Source organism: Gasterosteus aculeatus, chromosome 7, assembly GCF_964276395.1.
Source record: "Gasterosteus aculeatus chromosome 7, fGasAcu3.hap1.1, whole genome shotgun sequence".
In the NCBI taxonomy this organism is placed as follows: Eukaryota; Metazoa; Chordata; class Actinopteri; order Perciformes; family Gasterosteidae; genus Gasterosteus; species Gasterosteus aculeatus.
Window position 1 is genome coordinate 6,975,532 of NC_135694.1, and position 16,942 is coordinate 6,992,473.

Below are 16,942 nucleotides of genomic sequence, written 5' to 3' on the forward strand. Positions count from 1 at the left end.
ACTAATGTGGCCTGTATTTGCAGTGTGCCCTTTTACAGTCTGTGCTTTCAGAGGAGATTAACTCATAAAAGAAGGTTGCAGTCATTAAAAAAAAAACAAGCACAATATCCTCCCTGTAATGTGAGATGGAATGCCGTCTCACATGCTATTGTATTTTCCCTTTGTGATATTATATGTTATGGCTCATTTATTGGTGATGAGGGAGCATTGTCTGCTTTACAAAGCTGGAAGAGGGCTCGGATAGCACATTTTATTGAACTGGTCTCAAGTGTGGTATTCTACTATGTGCCGTAAAGTCCTACGACTCGAACGAGGAAAGCAGATGAAACACAAGATTTTCCGTGACCAATTTGCAAAGTTTTCTTCTCGTAAATCGAATCGAATATGTTGCAATTATTTCATGCCATGCGACAAAGGATTTCTTTCAACCTTCAGATAATATAATATTCCATTGTAACGAAAACGTTCTTCTACTTCACAGTCCATTGACCCCGGTCAGCAGTTCACGTGGGAACACTCCAACCTGGAGGTGAACAAACCAAAGAACCGATATGCCAACGTGATTGCCTACGACCACTCCAGAGTCCTGCTCTCTGCTATTGATGGTACGCCGCCCACCAACATCTTCCCCTCCAAACTCCTGAATTGATTCTGCAGAGAGCCAGAACGACTGTATCTGTGAGACCGGAGGGGAGCAACCCCACTGTTCTTTTACACGATAGGGCCTACTTCTTCCCTCCATGCCTCAGATTCTCGCAAACAAAGTGACGCCCTTGGAAACCTTTGGATAATAGGGAGGCAAATTAACCAGCATTTATTTTTCGGACTTTACAGGGTGATTCCTATACATTGCCTTGCATTTGCATATTTATAAAGCCATGGCCTGTTTCTGAAGCGCTATTTATTCAATGAAACCAGAACAGTGAGGACACGGGAACACCGTTGCTTATTACAAATTTAAATGTGCAATACACATTAGCTTATTAATAGATTACCTATTTGTTGAACATGTGCTAAAAGTTGCAATGTGCGATGCACTAAATTAAAGTGTTGACCTTGTTAGGAGTGACACAAATGAGTAGATGTCGCTAGTAACTTCATAAGGAGAAGACGCAATCTGAATACGGTTGAACAACGTAACTTGAGCCCATCACAAACGCACTTTAAAGCATCTCCAATGTTGCGCATTTAAAGATGATTTGCTGTATAGTACAGCTTCTAAAGAAGTAAAAGGCCATTAAATGTCTCTTTAGGTGCTGCCCTTTTCACTACTTTCTTGGATTAGACACACACACACACACACACACACCCACAAGCAGCTATTAATTAACCATTTCCATTGAGCTGCTCCCATGGAGGGCGAAAGAACATAAACAAAGAAGTAAATGGCTATTGTGACAAAAACGAGACAGATAAAGACTCAAAGAGCCCTTTTTGCGGTCTCCTTTAGAAACAACACACAGCCGCGTGTTGATGGACCTCCATTAGCCGGGCGTTTAAACACATCTCCGCCACCATATTGGAGCCTTTGTGCAGTAGCAAGGGAGCACTTCTCAGCCAGGGGGACAATAGGGACTTCCTCTGCTCCTTCTGAGGCTTAAACCCTTTTGGCAAGCAATGCGTCTATTGTTTACTTTGATTGAGTTATTTAAATAAATGGGGATTTGGAATTTGACATGAGAATTGAAGACAGCTACTTTCAGAACGTATTGATGGGATGGATCAGCAGAATCTTTGGAACACAGGCGCGCTGATGCGTGAGGACATTTGTGGGGATATTACAAAATTTGCTCGACGTTTGACCTTTGCCAGGTTGCCCGACCATGCAAAACACGCGCTTAGTAGGATTAAACATGTTGCTAAAGTTAATCCCTAGAAATGTACCTACAATTTGACAAATTGCACAGTTTCTAAATTAAAGTGGTATGTCAGCATTTTTTCAGCTGATCTGTATTTAGTGTTCGGCAGCTGTCACAAGCTGGTTGTTAGTAACAAAGATGTCATTCAAAATCTATCATAACATCAGGATAACTATCTGTTGTAAGTTAAGACAATGTGGCGATCTCAGAAAGCGTTAGTAGACATCTGCTCGCAAATGCACAAAAAATTCTTAACATCAACAACAACTACTAACAATCCTCATCATTGTGAGCATCACAGAGGTGTACCCAAAACGCTGTTTCCTCAAAGTATTTTGCTTATCTATAGAGGGTAGCGGTCTCTAAACAACGCCAGAGCAATGTTTATTTCTCAATAAGCATATTGACTGAGAGAATGGTTGCATTTATACAAATCCTGAGTGACAGAAAGCACAAAGGAAAAAGCCATTTGCAAATGTGCATTAAACAACTTGCCTTGTTCTCATTCATCCGCGGTAATGTCTCTTTTTGCTTTGTCTTTTCAAATTGAAAACGCACTGGGCTTAATTGCATTTATCCCTTGTCCATCACGGAAATGTGCTGCCGCCTGGCTGTTTTTGACAACTTCAACAGCAAAAGCGAGGGCGGGGGACAGTTGGAGAAAAAAACAACAACGTGGGTTGGTCTTTGAATGTGTTCATACTCTATTTTCCTCTCTTTTTTGTTGTTGTTGAAAAAGTTACCTGAGAGGAAAGGGAGTTTGGGGGGGTGCGTCTGCAGTGTGGGGGATTCTCTGATACGTGGCGTCCATGCAGATGAGACTTATCTTGGTCGGCCATGTGTGCACGAAGCCCCTAAACTGCCAGTCCTAAAGCATCGACTAGCTGTCAGCTCCGTCTCTTCCGCCTGGACTCAAAACGGCTGCTGTGCCTTTCATTTAATAGAAGCTAAACGGAAGGAGGGGCGAGGAGGGGAGGGAGGAGATTGTTTTGCTAGTTTTCTTGTTGGTTTTTTTTTCTCCGTGTGATGTGATGGACTTTTACAAAGCGAGCTTTATCTGAAAGTCAGTTGCAGATACGGAAGAGGAACACAAACGCTGTTGATTTAGACAGGTTGTTTATAGCAAATACAAATCCTCATGCTGACGGGAACACGGGTTACAACTGTTGGTGTTTTAGGGGTTATTTTTTATCAATTTAATACTTCGAGAATATGTCGGCTGAGCTGAATTCCCATCTGACGTTCCTGTTTTTAGGTGTCCCCGGGAGTGACTATATCAATGCCAATTACATTGATGGCTATCGGAAGCAGAATGCCTACATTGCCACCCAAGGATCCCTGCCGGAGACATTTGGTGAATTCTGGAGGATGATCTGGGAGCAGAGGAGTGCAATCGTCGTCATGATGACCAAACTGGAGGAGAGGTCCAGGGTAAGAGACACGAATACAAACATGGCCATACGTGCTTACTCTTTGGTGCCCTATACCTCTTGGTGTAATATCCAAGGGACATGGTTCAACCCAGAAGAGCGGGGCACATTTGTTTCCTTTTAAGCTTCAGAATGTGTGACACGCAAATCATAAAAACACAGAATGACTTAAAGCTTAAGTCAGCAAATTCACACCGGTTATTTCCAGTTAGTTATTGGATATCAAAGTCCTTGTCCTCTTGTTTAATTTGTATAGCGTGTTGTAGTCTGGCTCTCCTTCGATGTCTTCATTGTTTAAGCAAAGCCAAGTTCCATGCTGTTACCCACTGATATGCTCAATCCTTTCTTAACAAGAAAACCCTGTTGTTTTTTTAGTGGCATGGGGGGTATTCATTAGCGCGGATTTCAATCAATGATAAAAAGACTGCAACGCTAAAAAAGCAACATTGCAGTCACGACTCTCCCTTTCTCTTACACATCTTACAGTGTTTGTCTGAGCAGATGAAAGCCTGCACAGACTCCATAAGCCACTGACCTTCACACTTGGCTTAGTGTTAACGGCGGTGCTGACTCAGCCCACAGAGAACGTTTCACTCACTATCTGTAGAATCTGCAAAGCAAATACGTTCCTCCATCTGATTTTTAATGTCGTAGGTGATGCAAAAATGCATAATTCTTAATTCAATTTTGCTCTGTCCGGTCTCTTTGACTCCACAGAGGCTTTGTGATATCAGAGTGCGTCTTGGCTATATCGCAACGGCTTCCTGCAAGACATCCCCCCCTCTGATCTGTTCTGTACCATTATATAGTTTGACAGTCATTGTACATAATGTGATTCTGTGGCTGCCAACCGCTCTTGTCTTTCATATAAATCAGTCATATCAGTCTATGGAAGGCACTTCCACGTTTTTTTGTATGTACAACTGGTGTCTGGTTTCCATAGCATGACGACATTTCAAGTGAATTGAAACCCAGATATTTCCTCCCCAACATGTACGGGCTTCCTTTTGCCAGCTGAGCAATAATGCTGCAACGGAAGAGTTTTTTATTATGCCGTTAACCGAGAAACAAAGCTGAACACTCAAATTGCGATAAGGTTCAGCCTGTAACTGTGGTTACTTTTGTAATCATGGAGTACAGCCGGTCAATTAACAGCTCCTTCGGCTCTATATAAATAGCCCAGGCCATTTAATTGATTATTCAGCAGGAAAGAGGTGAATTTGGAAATGAGAAATGGGGGACATTTTTTACATTTTATACTTGTTAAATAACAAAAATGTTTCAGGCGTAATCGGTTTCCAACAATAGGCTAGGGCATGTCCATTCCTATCTATGCCATGAGTAATGGAACGTGTCTCTCCACTGCAGGTGAAATGTGACCAATACTGGCCTACAAGAGCGACGGAAACGTACGGCCTCATCCAAGTGACGCTGCTCGACACGGTAGAGCTCGCCACGTACTGCGTCAGGACATTTGCACTTTTTAAAGTAAGAAGCATTCGGATCGGAGCCGCTTTCGTCACGTCATTGACGATGTGATCTGTGTTGGTCACTAACCTCTTTGCCTCTGTAATTCAGAATGGTTCCAGTGAGAAGCGAGAGGTGAGGCAGTTTCAGTTCACGGCCTGGCCCGACCACGGGGTTCCGGAGCACCCCACGCCCTTCCTGGCCTTCCTGAGACGGGTGAAAGCCTGCAATCCTCCAGACGCCGGGCCAATGGCGGTACACTGCAGGTGAGAAACAACGTGGTATCACAGAAACAACCTCAAGCATGAAATTGATTTGTTATTTCCATTTGCTGTAATGAATATATGAAAAGATATGACAAAATGTTTATGAAAGTTGTTTGTGTGCTGGGAAGGTATGTATTAAATAAATCATACATGATTTTAAAAAGGGAAAATGTAAGCTAAAAGCAGAATATTTGATATTGATTAAACTATGGCCCCTGTAAGCCCAAACATAATCAGCCCGCTGCCTTTCACAGAAGGCACTTAAAACCTGAAGGTGTTTTCAACATCGCAGCACATAGAGTACTAGTGTCATCGCCCTCAGCAGACTCCAACATCTCCTCCCACACACTGACACAAACACACACTGGACCTGCCGTGCACCCAAAACAAGTAACTTTAAACGCCAACTTGGTTTTCCTGCATAACCGGCCAGACTTCCAACTGGAGGCAGAGGGATAAAAACGCGGACTTCTGGCTCCTTTCAACCCAGCAAGTCATCAGAAACTCAGTTAAAACGAAGAGACAGCCATAGTGAGTGTAGTAGATAGAAACTTGTGTCGGAAAGTGACAACAAGGGAAGGGGGATTACTGAAGAATTAGAATTACCACATGCTGTAGTTAATTAGAAGTAGTTTGCCGAATCGCTTCAAATTGAAAATCCTGACATTCCACAATGAAGCAGAATGCAGGAATTAATGTCACCCTGCAGATGAGAGGGATGGGAGGTTTTAATTCCTCCGTCTCCCTATCAGATGTAGTCACTTCCAAGCTCCAAATCCTACCAGAGGCTTTTTTTTCACTTCATGTTTGACTACAATTTTAAATAGATTCCATCATTTTTTTATCTATATACTCAAAACAGTGTTAAGTATGGTTAGTGGTTATGCAGAGATGTACTGTTGATAAAGCCACGAGCACAGTAAAAGCTAAAGCTCCTCATGCACATGCAAAAGGGCCTTTAATTAACAGCACGGTACATTATTTTAAGTAGCTGATTAATTAGTTGGTGCATGTGCATTCATGCTGTGGGGCCTTAAGCAAAGACCATAAAGAGCTTTGGATTTGCTTGTTTCACTGATTGCATGTGAGGTACAATTTTGAACATTTTTAAAACTACACTGTTATTTTTTAAATAACTAGTTAGACATATGCACTCCTGACCAAAACACTTGGATAGAACAACCTAATCATATATCATATTTTCTTTACACAAATTAGTTAAGAAAGGAATTTTATACACTAAAATTAAAGAAATCCATAGTTGTTTGAAAAGTGTATCCTTTTATTTCAGAGCTAATGACAATGACTGAAATAAAAAGCAGAAAAAAGCATGACAGCGCTTAGAATTCTACAGTAAATATGGGTTCAGTATTTAGTTCCACCACACGAGTGTTTCAAGATAATAAGTTAAATGCATTTATGTTTTTCCACATTTCCTACAAGGTGACATGATTTCTCTTATAAAATCTGCCCTCCAAACACATTACACGTTTCCTGGGTCCTTGTTCCGGCTGCTTGCACTAACCCACAGGTCGGGGACTGTTTTGCTGTTTTGGCTAAAGGGCTTCCCAAGCGTTGGAGAAGGTTAAACATCATGATTGAATGTCGCGCTGAGCACCGGCCTCTACCAGCGACTCTAAAGACAAACTGTTGTGTGAAACAACCCACAGTCTCTGTTTTATTGTGGGAGCCAGCAGATAATGTCAAATGTAGTCCACTTAACTCGTCATAAAGGAAAGTTAGCCGCAAATGATGAATAACATCTAGAGTGCCTGCAAGTGGGTATTTACCTGTTTTTCGGCACTGCTGCTTCACGGGTAAGTGAACATATTTTGACACGTTTCTATTGACTCTTAATGGTGAACGACAGCCGGGATTGGAATCTTTGCTGTGCTCCGAGTTAAGAAATAACTGGTCCTGATACAAATAGCTTTGCTTGCATTGGACACTGGTGGTGACTGTAAATAGCTGATAAAAGTCAGAAAACGGTAGGTTGAGTACGATGTGGCGACAGAAAATCCTGGTTTGAGGAATGCAAACAGGACCTCCTTCAGTCTAATTCAATGCAGGCAAGGGACTAATCAAAACTGTTGCAGCACAACTGCACCTGGCTGTCATTGTGGTGTACTGCATGCGGGGGGAATAGTCTTAACCTTAACCCCGGGGCAATAATCAGCAGGTAGTGTGCGAAGCCGACGAGTTAGAAATGAATGCCTTTTTGATTTACTTTCCACATTTTGAAAAGTAATCAAGGACTAAAATGATTATTGACTCCATCAACGGCCGTGGGGGGATCCTGGTGAATTTGAGTAAATGTGTGCGTGTTGAATAGGCAGTGTGGGGGAATGGCGACGGGGTTAGCAGACGGCCAGAGATTCGGCAACAATACACATGTAATTACTTCCACTGCTGCTCATGCTTTATCTCCGTGGGACTCGTTGCAGCTGTATTTTAAACTGCACTCTCTCCCATCCCTGATTCCCTAAAGTCCCTGGAAAGCATATTAGTCTGCCACTTAATGGGTGTCAACGTCCAATGCAGCTGGTCTTGACTGGCTGGAAAGACAGTGTCAGTATTAGTGCAGTCAGTCCGCCAGCTCCCCCCCCTTCAACTGCCAAAAGTGCCGACAGCTTTCTGCAACGACACACACACACACACACACACACACACACGCACATCATCCCTTGTCGATACAGGAACATTGCATATTTCCTGGTCTTGCATTTCAGAGTAAAATGGAGCTTAATATATATTCCCGCTGCTAACTCTTAGAAAACCTACCACACAACGCCGAGGTAACTGACAGCATCTCTCGGCGCACAACTCCACCTTCTCCCCCCCCACACCCTCTTATTCCTCATCTTCTTCTGTCTCTCTAGCTCAATGCTGTCACTCTGTCACTTGCCCTCACGCAGGTCATCACTCTCCCCCGTGCAGCTCCGCAATGTGAAATGTTTTCGGATTAGAAACAGCTGGGGCAGAGGGGGAAATAGCTCACAGTTTCTGCGTCCCAAGGACTGAGGTGTACTCAGACCGGGAATGGATTCATTCTTCAAATTTTCCCCCCGATGCTTTCGCTTTTCTTAGCAGCCCGATTCTTTTAGACTCACACGCCGCGACGCCCTGGAGCTTCGAGGGCTTCAGCAACAGCACAAAACAGGGAAAAAGTTTGGTCTCATTCAGCCACCGTCAGCCGTTTTGAGAAGGGATCAGATCATTTGTTAAAACCGATGACTCCCATATGTGTCTTCATTCCACTCGCAGCTCAGTTCCAGTGCAGCATGGCACATTAAGCAGACTTGGCCACCGGGGACCAACTTTACTCCCCCTCGAGTTTTCCTTCTCAACTCTTTCTCCGTCTCCCTGAGCAAATGAAAAACAAATGCTCGATCTGAAGGAGGAGGCACAAGAGCGTGGCTCACACCTCCCAGGCATGTCAGCTTAATGGATTGAATAACCTATTTACTTATGACAGCGGCGTTCAAGGTGCTGTCTCGTGAGTGCCGTGCTTTGCGGGATGTGGGAGGCGAGTTACCAAACAAGATTTAACACCACCTTTTCGCCCCCGCGGTAAATAAATTGTCATCAGAAAACATCTTCTGTACTGAGGCATGAGATCTTAAAGACATGTAATGTGCAGAGGTGAGCATTTCTGAACTGTCAGCAGCCTGCAGAGCGGGGGGGCTACGTTCATGCGCCGCGTCTCTGGCTGCTCTTTTAGAAGAGGTCAAAGAGAAACAGTAAAACATGTTCCCTCTGTGTATGAGTGCGTGGTTCACTTGTGCATTTATTTTTTTTTACTCTAATGTAACACTGTGCCGGTGTGAATCTCAATGAGGAGACCAGTCTTTCAGAAGCCTCTTCTGAAGCTCCTTTGTTATTTGGGTTCACTGTGCTAATCTAAGTGCATTAATTGAAGACAGCTGCACTTCTCAGAAGCTGTCCTGCACATCAACGAAGTGCTCGGAAAGAAAAAAAAAAAAAGGAAGAAAAAAATCATATTCTGTTCAAAATTGCATGCGTGGATCTCCGTGTGCTGTAGTGCCCATATAGTATAGTACATTTAGTAATAGTGAGATGAAGGTTAACCGATGCAGTTGCATAAGTGATTAGCCCTGATGGATTGGAGAGCGCAGGTGGTGTCCGCGGGGAGGGTGGGGCAGAAGAGATGGCAAAGGCGGCAGTGAGCCGGCTGAAGGCTGCGACTGCCAGGCCCCCGCTTCTCCAAACGCTGCCACTTCAGCTTGAATTGCACTCCAAGTCAAATGGTCCAGAGAGTTCACCTTTTGGCCTCATCAATGGGAGAAGGGAGTTCTTACAGCACCCGACGCTCCCCTTCCTCTGCGCTGCCCCTTTATAGAAGTCATGTTAATAGAAGCTCAAACCTGTCAGGACACCATGTTTCTATACAATGTATGCTTACTCAATAACTTAACTTTGCACCGCTGCAAACAGAGAGTACCACGCAATAACATGTTTCCTCCTTTGTATCGTTTTTCCGACTGCAGTGCCGGGGTGGGACGCACAGGTTGCTTCATTGTGATTGATGCCATGATGGAACGTATCAAGCATGAGAAGACTGTGGACATCTACGGGCATGTCACGCTAATGCGTGCCCAGCGCAACTACATGGTGCAGACAGAAGACCAGTACGTCTTCATACATGACGCGCTCCAGGAGGCCGTCAACTGCGGCACCACAGAAGTGCCGGCCAGGAATCTATACGCCTACATCCAGAAACTGACGCAGATAGAAGGCGGAGAGAATGTCACAGGGATGGAACTCGAGTTCAAGGTAAGGAAAAAGCAAAAGCAATGGAGGGGCGTTGGCGGGGGGGGGGATTGTTCGGGTGAGGTATTTGCAAATCAGTGAGGAACACGACACCTGACCTCAGGTTTTACATCAGGAGTTTGTTATGTGTGGCAAGAATTTAGAGGCATCCCATTGGCTTGGGAAACCTCTCCAAAGTCAAATGCCCCGGTGTCATTGATAGTAATTCTCTGAACAACTCCTCAAACTCTTCCAGTCCTCATTAGGCTCCGCTAGACAGTGTGGGGCCTGTGGTTTCCCCTCTATCCCACTTAGTGGACGTGCCTATGTAAACCGACATAGGATTGATTCTCCTAGTCTGATTTCCCCTTCCCATAGCTCCATTTCCTTGGGTGAGCATGAAGAGTCAAACACCGGTTTCCGTTACCACAGAGCAGGAGGGACTTGAGCATTATACTCTGCGTTTACAATCAAGAGTCCTGTCGTGGCTGCGTGCACAGCATTACGCACACACTTTCTTGCTCTGTGATGGATGATGATTCCCGCTGTGAGATGATTAACAGGTTAGATTACACCGCTTCTGTCCACTTTACTTGGGGATCCACTCCCCTGTTGTCATCCACACATGCCTTTATCCGCTGCTAAGGCAAGATGTGAAGGTAATCACTGATGGATCTTCTGTACCTTACGCTTGCATGATTTTGTTTAAGAAGACGACACAGAGGGAAACGACGTGTGATTGAATCACTATGCGCAGCGTATCCATGTGCATTTATCCTGGCTCCCATGTGAGCGCGCTACAAAGGCATGCGATTGTTCATAGTACTCAGATCTTTATCAAGTAAACTCCACCTTTTAATGTCAAACATAGTCGCTAGGGAAATTAAACAACAGAATGTCAGTGCTCAAAGCTTTTATTTTTTTCCTGTCTTGATGCAGCGTTTAGCCAACACTAAGGCCCACACATCACGATTCATCAGTGCCAATCTCCCCTGCAACAAGTTCAAGAACCGCCTTGTCAACATAATGCCATACGAGTCCACGCGAGTGTCTCTTCAGCCCATTCGAGGAGTTGAAGGCTCTGACTACATCAATGCCAGTTTCATTGATGGATACAGGTAAAGTGCCAAAAGACTCCAGCATCCATTGCCGATTAGATGGCCCGTATTTCAATTTGTTACACTTTAATATGACCCCGCATTTCATTGAAGCAACTAGATTTTGTGAAGACTATTGGCATGTTTTGGCCAACATTCAGCAGCTTAAAAGAATTAACAGTGAAACTGGAATGGATTTCTATAATCGTTTCCATTATGTGCATTCCCACAGGCAACAGAAAGCGTATATTGCCACACAGGGCCCCCTGGCAGAGACCACGGAGGACTTCTGGAGAATGCTCTGGGAGCACAACTCGACTATTGTCGTAATGCTCACCAAGCTTAGAGAAATGGGCAGGGTATGTCAATGCTTTTTGCTTTTTTTCCCCCTCTACAGTTTTTAGCAGATGAACCTCCTTCTGGCAACAAATGCATTCTCAAAATATCTGTTATGGAATGCCATGCATAGATTCAGCAAAGATAATAAAGCGCTTTCCAGCCAAAGACACAATATGAATTGAAAGAAAGAATTCTGAGAATGAACACAATGAAGCAAGTGTATGAAGATAATGTTTTGGCTCACTGTTTTTGCCTCTACAGGAAAAGTGCCACCAGTACTGGCCAGCGGAGAGGTCAGCCAGATACCAGTACTTTGTGGTGGACCCCATGGCTGAGTATAACATGCCCCAGTATATTCTGAGAGAGTTCAAAGTGACTGATGCCAGGGTAAGCAGACATAGACCGACCTCCTTCATAGAACAAACGATAAGAAAATGTGACACAGTTGGAAGGAAGCTCAACCTCCAGTGTTACTGCTATTACTATACGGTTTGGTCTAGTACGCATTTCTGGGCCATGTCCTGACCTTAGGTCATGGGGTACGCTGATGCATTACCAAAATTCAATAATAAATGAATTATTGAGGGAAAAAAGAAGGGCTATTGTAATTCCTGAAATCACACCACACAATTTAATTTACAGAGAAGCTTGCCGCGACAGTGTTGAGCATGATCCATTGCACCGGATTTACATTAGACATTCAGTCATGAACTCATCATTTTGGCATTGTATCAAGTATTTGTTTATACCAAACTATGGCCTAAAGTGTAACATAAGGATAAATATATATTTGCGGAAATTATGACACATGTCAAAGTGTAAAAACAAACGAGTGCCGGCAGCAGCAAGCTGCCAGAGTTTTTAATTCCATCAAAGGCTCATGCAGATAAATGGCACCGGCTCCTTCCTTTGTAGTGCATGCTACACTGTCTCGTCAATGGGATTGCTCTTCTTATCAAGGGGATACAATATCACTTAAGTAACGCACACCTTCAAAGTCGATTCTCCGAGCACCCTGTCGAGGGTAGTAGATCAAAGGAATTAGCATTTTCAGTTTAATATATTCAGGGGAAATGTCGGGGCATCTTTAATAACAAAACAGTGCCTCTGATGCTTTACTTGGCACATGTGCTAGATTTATTTTTTAAATCCCATCTTACACACAAAAAAAGGAGACAAATGCGTGGATCATGAGGGAGATCTCGGATTGGCCTCTTAGTTCAACCCCCAATTTTCTTTGTTAATGTTTCCCATTATTTCGGACTGAGGCTCCCTTTTTACTTATGCACGCTCCCTCTCGTCTCCCACCCTCTGCTTTCAGGATGGGCAGTCGCGGACAGTAAGGCAGTTTCAGTTCACAGACTGGCCTGAGCAAGGAGTGCCAAAATCAGGAGAGGGCTTCATCGATTTCATTGGCCAAGTACATAAAACAAAAGAGCAGTTTGGCCAAGACGGGCCGATCTCAGTCCACTGTAGGTGAGTGATCAATCAGTGGAAACCACCACACTATATCGCTTGAACCTGGTAGTGCTTTAGCAGAGTGCAAACACCCATTGAGTTGCAAATAATATACAGTATATCTACACAAATACTGTACAATGGCGTCGACATAACTTTTTCTATATTTATCGGATTCCTCTGGTCTTGCCGCTGACCTTTGTGCCCTCTCTCTCGCACAGCGCTGGTGTTGGTAGAACTGGAGTTTTCATCACCCTCAGCATCGTCTTGGAACGAATGAGATACGAGGGCGTAGTAGATATCTTTCAGACAGTGAAAATGTTACGGACACAGAGACCAGCTATGGTGCAGACGGAGGTGAGGTGTTTTTACGTTATTTATTTAAAATAAAAAAAAATAAAAAAAGTACTGAGATAGCAACGGAACGAGGTAAGGCCTTGTGACACTTTAGAACCAGTTTAGGGCAGCCTTTGAGAAAGGGTGTGTGAGCTCAAGTCTTCTGTTCTTTGCCTTTCAGGATCAATACCAGTTCTGCTACAGAGCTGGCTTGGAGTACCTGGGAAGCTTTGATCACTATGCAACGTAAAAGACCCAGTATTGGAAGAAAAAAGCAGAGGGCCCTTTGGAAAGAAAACCCAGTGAGCCTCTCTTCTGAGCCATAAATTCCTGCTAGAGAAAGTACTCCTTAACTCCTTGCTAACAACTCATTAAGTGTTGGATGTGTGACTTGACTTGTCAAAAAATGAAAAAGATGATTCCCGGAGGACCAAGTATTTCCTAACCCCAATAAAAACCTCGCCTTGATACGGAGCGAGGGGATCCTGACTGTTGAAGCATCGGATGGAATTATCTTTTCTCTTGCTTCAAGGATTCATTTTGGGGCTCATCAAACTGAACGAAACCAACACAACAAAAATATAAATGAACAATAATGACATTGGCGGAAATGCATCAGTGTTTATGAACCATTACGAGAGATGTTGGAGGCACACACAGAATTATGGGGGGAGAAAAAACTTGATGCACTTGTAAGAAAAAAAAAATCCAGTTTCGCCATCAAGTACACACCGATAACAATACCATTGAAAAAGAAGACAATGCTTGGTCCACAACAGCAAGACAGACAAAGTAATAATGAATAAATACCACTTTCCCTGTCACAATGTTCATCTAAATTTTGGAGAGGGTAAAGCTTAAATGATATATGAAATGAATACAAATTATTGATTTAGTTTTTTAGTACTTTATTATACAGCTGATGTGCTTTTTTTGAACTGTGTGAATTTCCTTTTTTTACACAAATTTATTGCTTGGAAAAAAAGTGATAAAATGTATTAACGTAATTGTACAATTTTTTTTTAAAGCTGTAGAACTGTTCTGACGTATTTGCTATTGAGCAGAGAATATCTTTGCTTCGTTTGATTTCATTTGTTTCTTTCATTTTGCTGCACACGGTGCACAGAACAGAATTCACACTACCAAATTGTTTGTTCAAGAGTTATGTTTGATCTTGATTTTATTTTTATGTCCATGATCACATACAAAGTAATCAATTACTCCCATAACAATATGGAATACCCGGGGCTTTGTGGAATCAACAGGGATGAGCAAAGTATAAAGTTGCTGCTATCAATTATCTTAGTACTTCCATGTTAGAAGGATGATAAGAGAACCTGATGAATTGGATAGGAATTTATAAATATGTGGTACAGATTGTCAAATATTTGTGAAATATATATTAAAGCATACATATATATAAATATATATATATATATATAACATAATTAAATAGACATAATATATGAGTTAAAGTATATGAAAGCTTCTAGGTGGAGAATTGTGTGCTACGGGGGAAATGAAATAAGAAATGAGATATTTCACTGGAATGCACATCAGTAGGACACAATTGTATTCTGATTCAGTGCATCTTTTCTTGTGCAATAAATATTTGTGTGTTTTCAGATAGGGGTTTATATGGACACGACATTCACCCGTGACATTATTGTTTCACCCGTAACGGAGGTGTGGGGATGGGAATGTCGGTCAAAGCATCACCGGTGCATTTGTTTTTCAAGCTCTCATGCAGCCTGTAATCTGTGGAGGGGCCACACAGCCGCAATCACAGCTCCACACAATAGGGCAAAGTACAAAGACGTCACCTTCTTGTGGTTCTTTAGAGCATTCAACGGTAATAACGTTTCTTTCATTTTGCATTTAGAGTGCCTTATATTTATGCCTGTTTTTATAATCTTTTATTTAACATATATATATGTATCCTTTGGGGAATCAAGGCATCAAGTACAACTGTAACCATGTTGTTTATTTACCTTCAGTATCACTGTCATATAATGAGATTATATATGCAAATACGAACATTTCAAAGCTCTATTTCATTTTCAGTGGCCTTACTGGGGCTTTCAAATTACAATACAACCATGTATCACTGACCTCTACAGAAACAATGAAGAATACACAGAAGTTACAAAACAAATTTGCAGACAGAGACAGGGAAGGGAATACAGAATATTGGCCTCAGTATTAACACTAAACAGATCATGATAGCAATGCGCTTTTAACACGGCCACATTTTAAGACCGCAATTATCTAATATTAAAACAGTAAAACTATAGAGGTATCTGGTTAAAAAGAATGCCTGATGCACAAGTCATCACCTCAGGGTTTCTTCTTCATGCCTTGGGTTCAGATTCTGGCCTTCACGCGTGTCACTGCTACACGACAGAGAGCGGATCGAGGAAGTCAATCTGCAACGAAACGACCCGTTGTCCTGACAAACCTGAAAGGTGCGTCGCGTTTCTTTTTCATGGCCTCGCGGTTAGAGACTGGGGATTGGTTTGGTTTCTGTCTTTGTGTTCAGCGCCATGGTTATCTTCTCCATACCCTCCTCCTAGCTTTGTGGATGTGCATTCCAGGTGCTTTCTTTCCCTTGTAAACTCAAGCAACAATGCGTTTTATGTTTATCAACTGCTTAGCTGATTACTTATGTCATTATTTTGAGATATAAAAGTGCTATTATTTAACTTCACGGTGGCTAATGTTACATTGCGTTCTCAAGTCTCAAATGTTTATTTTCCCATCTCAGTTTGTCTTTTCCATGATTTCATTTTTCTTTTATATGCAGAGTGATACATTGCAGAATGGCCAAAGCTGGCCTGGTAGAAAGATTTGCACTTTCTCTTTGTACTATGCACCGCCCTATTGATTCTTAACCCAACAATATATTACTTGAACCCATCTATGAAAAGAAAACCTCCTTAAACGTTCACTTTGTGTGTATGTAAATAACACAAAAAAGGTACCAACTCTTGAAAAAGACAAAAAAAAAAGGTTTGTGGCGAAAAAGAGCATCCATTCTGATGCCATGGTTACTCCAGCAAATGACTTCAGAAAAATCTGTCCCCCAACCATCTGTTCTTGTGGCTTTGCCATTCAAGCTTGGAGTGTCATTAACAGAAATAAACGTTGTGTTCTCTGATCTCTCTCTATCTATCTCTCGTCTGGATGCATAGACTGAAAATTAAATAATGAAATTGTAAAAAAAAAAAAAAAAAAAAAGGCTTGTTAAAAAGATCATACAATTACCTCTGATTAGTTGTAAGCGTAAACTGTTTCTTTTTCTGAATGAAAGGAGTGCTTTTTATTTTCTTACTTAGGTTACATTGGTGGCAAAAGAAGTCTGTATGAGAATCAGTTCTTTGCTGACACAAGTTCCATTTGTTATAAATTAATTCTATTAAAAAATGTCAGTGTTATGCATCGGCGTTTCACTTGTTTCCCTCCACCTCCCTTTGACTTGAAAAGACGGATGGAGCCATTTTACCCCCGACTGGTCTGGGTCCAGCACATTATCCGTCGTTCTCTCGCCACGTTTTTTTTTTTCTGTCACTGATGGAACCTTTGACAGATTTGTTTTCAAAGCCGCCTGCCTTGTTTTTTACCAAACATTTTGTTCACCATATCGACAAGTCGGTGTAGGTTTGTAACTGTAACACCATTTGTACCATCTATTATGTACACATGTGTTGAGTAAACCACACAAAAAGGTAAACAGTAAAACTTCAGTAAATAGTCAAGCTAAAAGCACATTTACCGTTAATAGACAGTTAAACATTATCACTACATTGGTTTTGATAATCGCAAAAGATCCTTCTTTAGCTAAAGCAAAAATAATACAACCCATACACATGTATGAATACATTCAAAATGAAGCTACGAGTTCCAACAGATTTATTCGCAAA

General features: G+C 42.3%; 1 protein-coding gene across 37 annotated transcripts in view; it reads left to right on the plus strand.

Moving 5' to 3' along the window:
• Positions 1-16,456, plus strand: part of ptprda (protein tyrosine phosphatase receptor type Da) — a 292,349-nt gene extending 275,893 nt beyond the window's left edge. For 30 of the 37 annotated variants that reach the window (XM_078106299.1, XM_078106315.1, XM_078106304.1 and 27 more), the window contains 11 exons: positions 482-605; positions 3,115-3,290; positions 4,658-4,777; positions 4,868-5,022; positions 9,531-9,816; positions 10,732-10,910; positions 11,122-11,248; positions 11,490-11,615; positions 12,550-12,704; positions 12,908-13,043; positions 13,204-16,456. In XM_078106299.1, the coding sequence (XP_077962425.1) occupies positions 482-605; positions 3,115-3,290; positions 4,658-4,777; positions 4,868-5,022; positions 9,531-9,816; positions 10,732-10,910; positions 11,122-11,248; positions 11,490-11,615; positions 12,550-12,704; positions 12,908-13,043; positions 13,204-13,272 (1,653 nt within the window). In that variant the 3' untranslated portion in view covers positions 13,273-16,456. The remainder of the gene's footprint in view (positions 1-481; positions 606-3,114; positions 3,291-4,657; positions 4,778-4,867; positions 5,023-9,530; positions 9,817-10,731; positions 10,911-11,121; positions 11,249-11,489; positions 11,616-12,549; positions 12,705-12,907; positions 13,044-13,203) is intronic. The other 7 variants (XM_078106329.1, XM_078106335.1, XM_078106331.1 and 4 more) reach the window with 1 other exon arrangement.
• Positions 16,457-16,942: the final 486 nt, after the last annotated feature.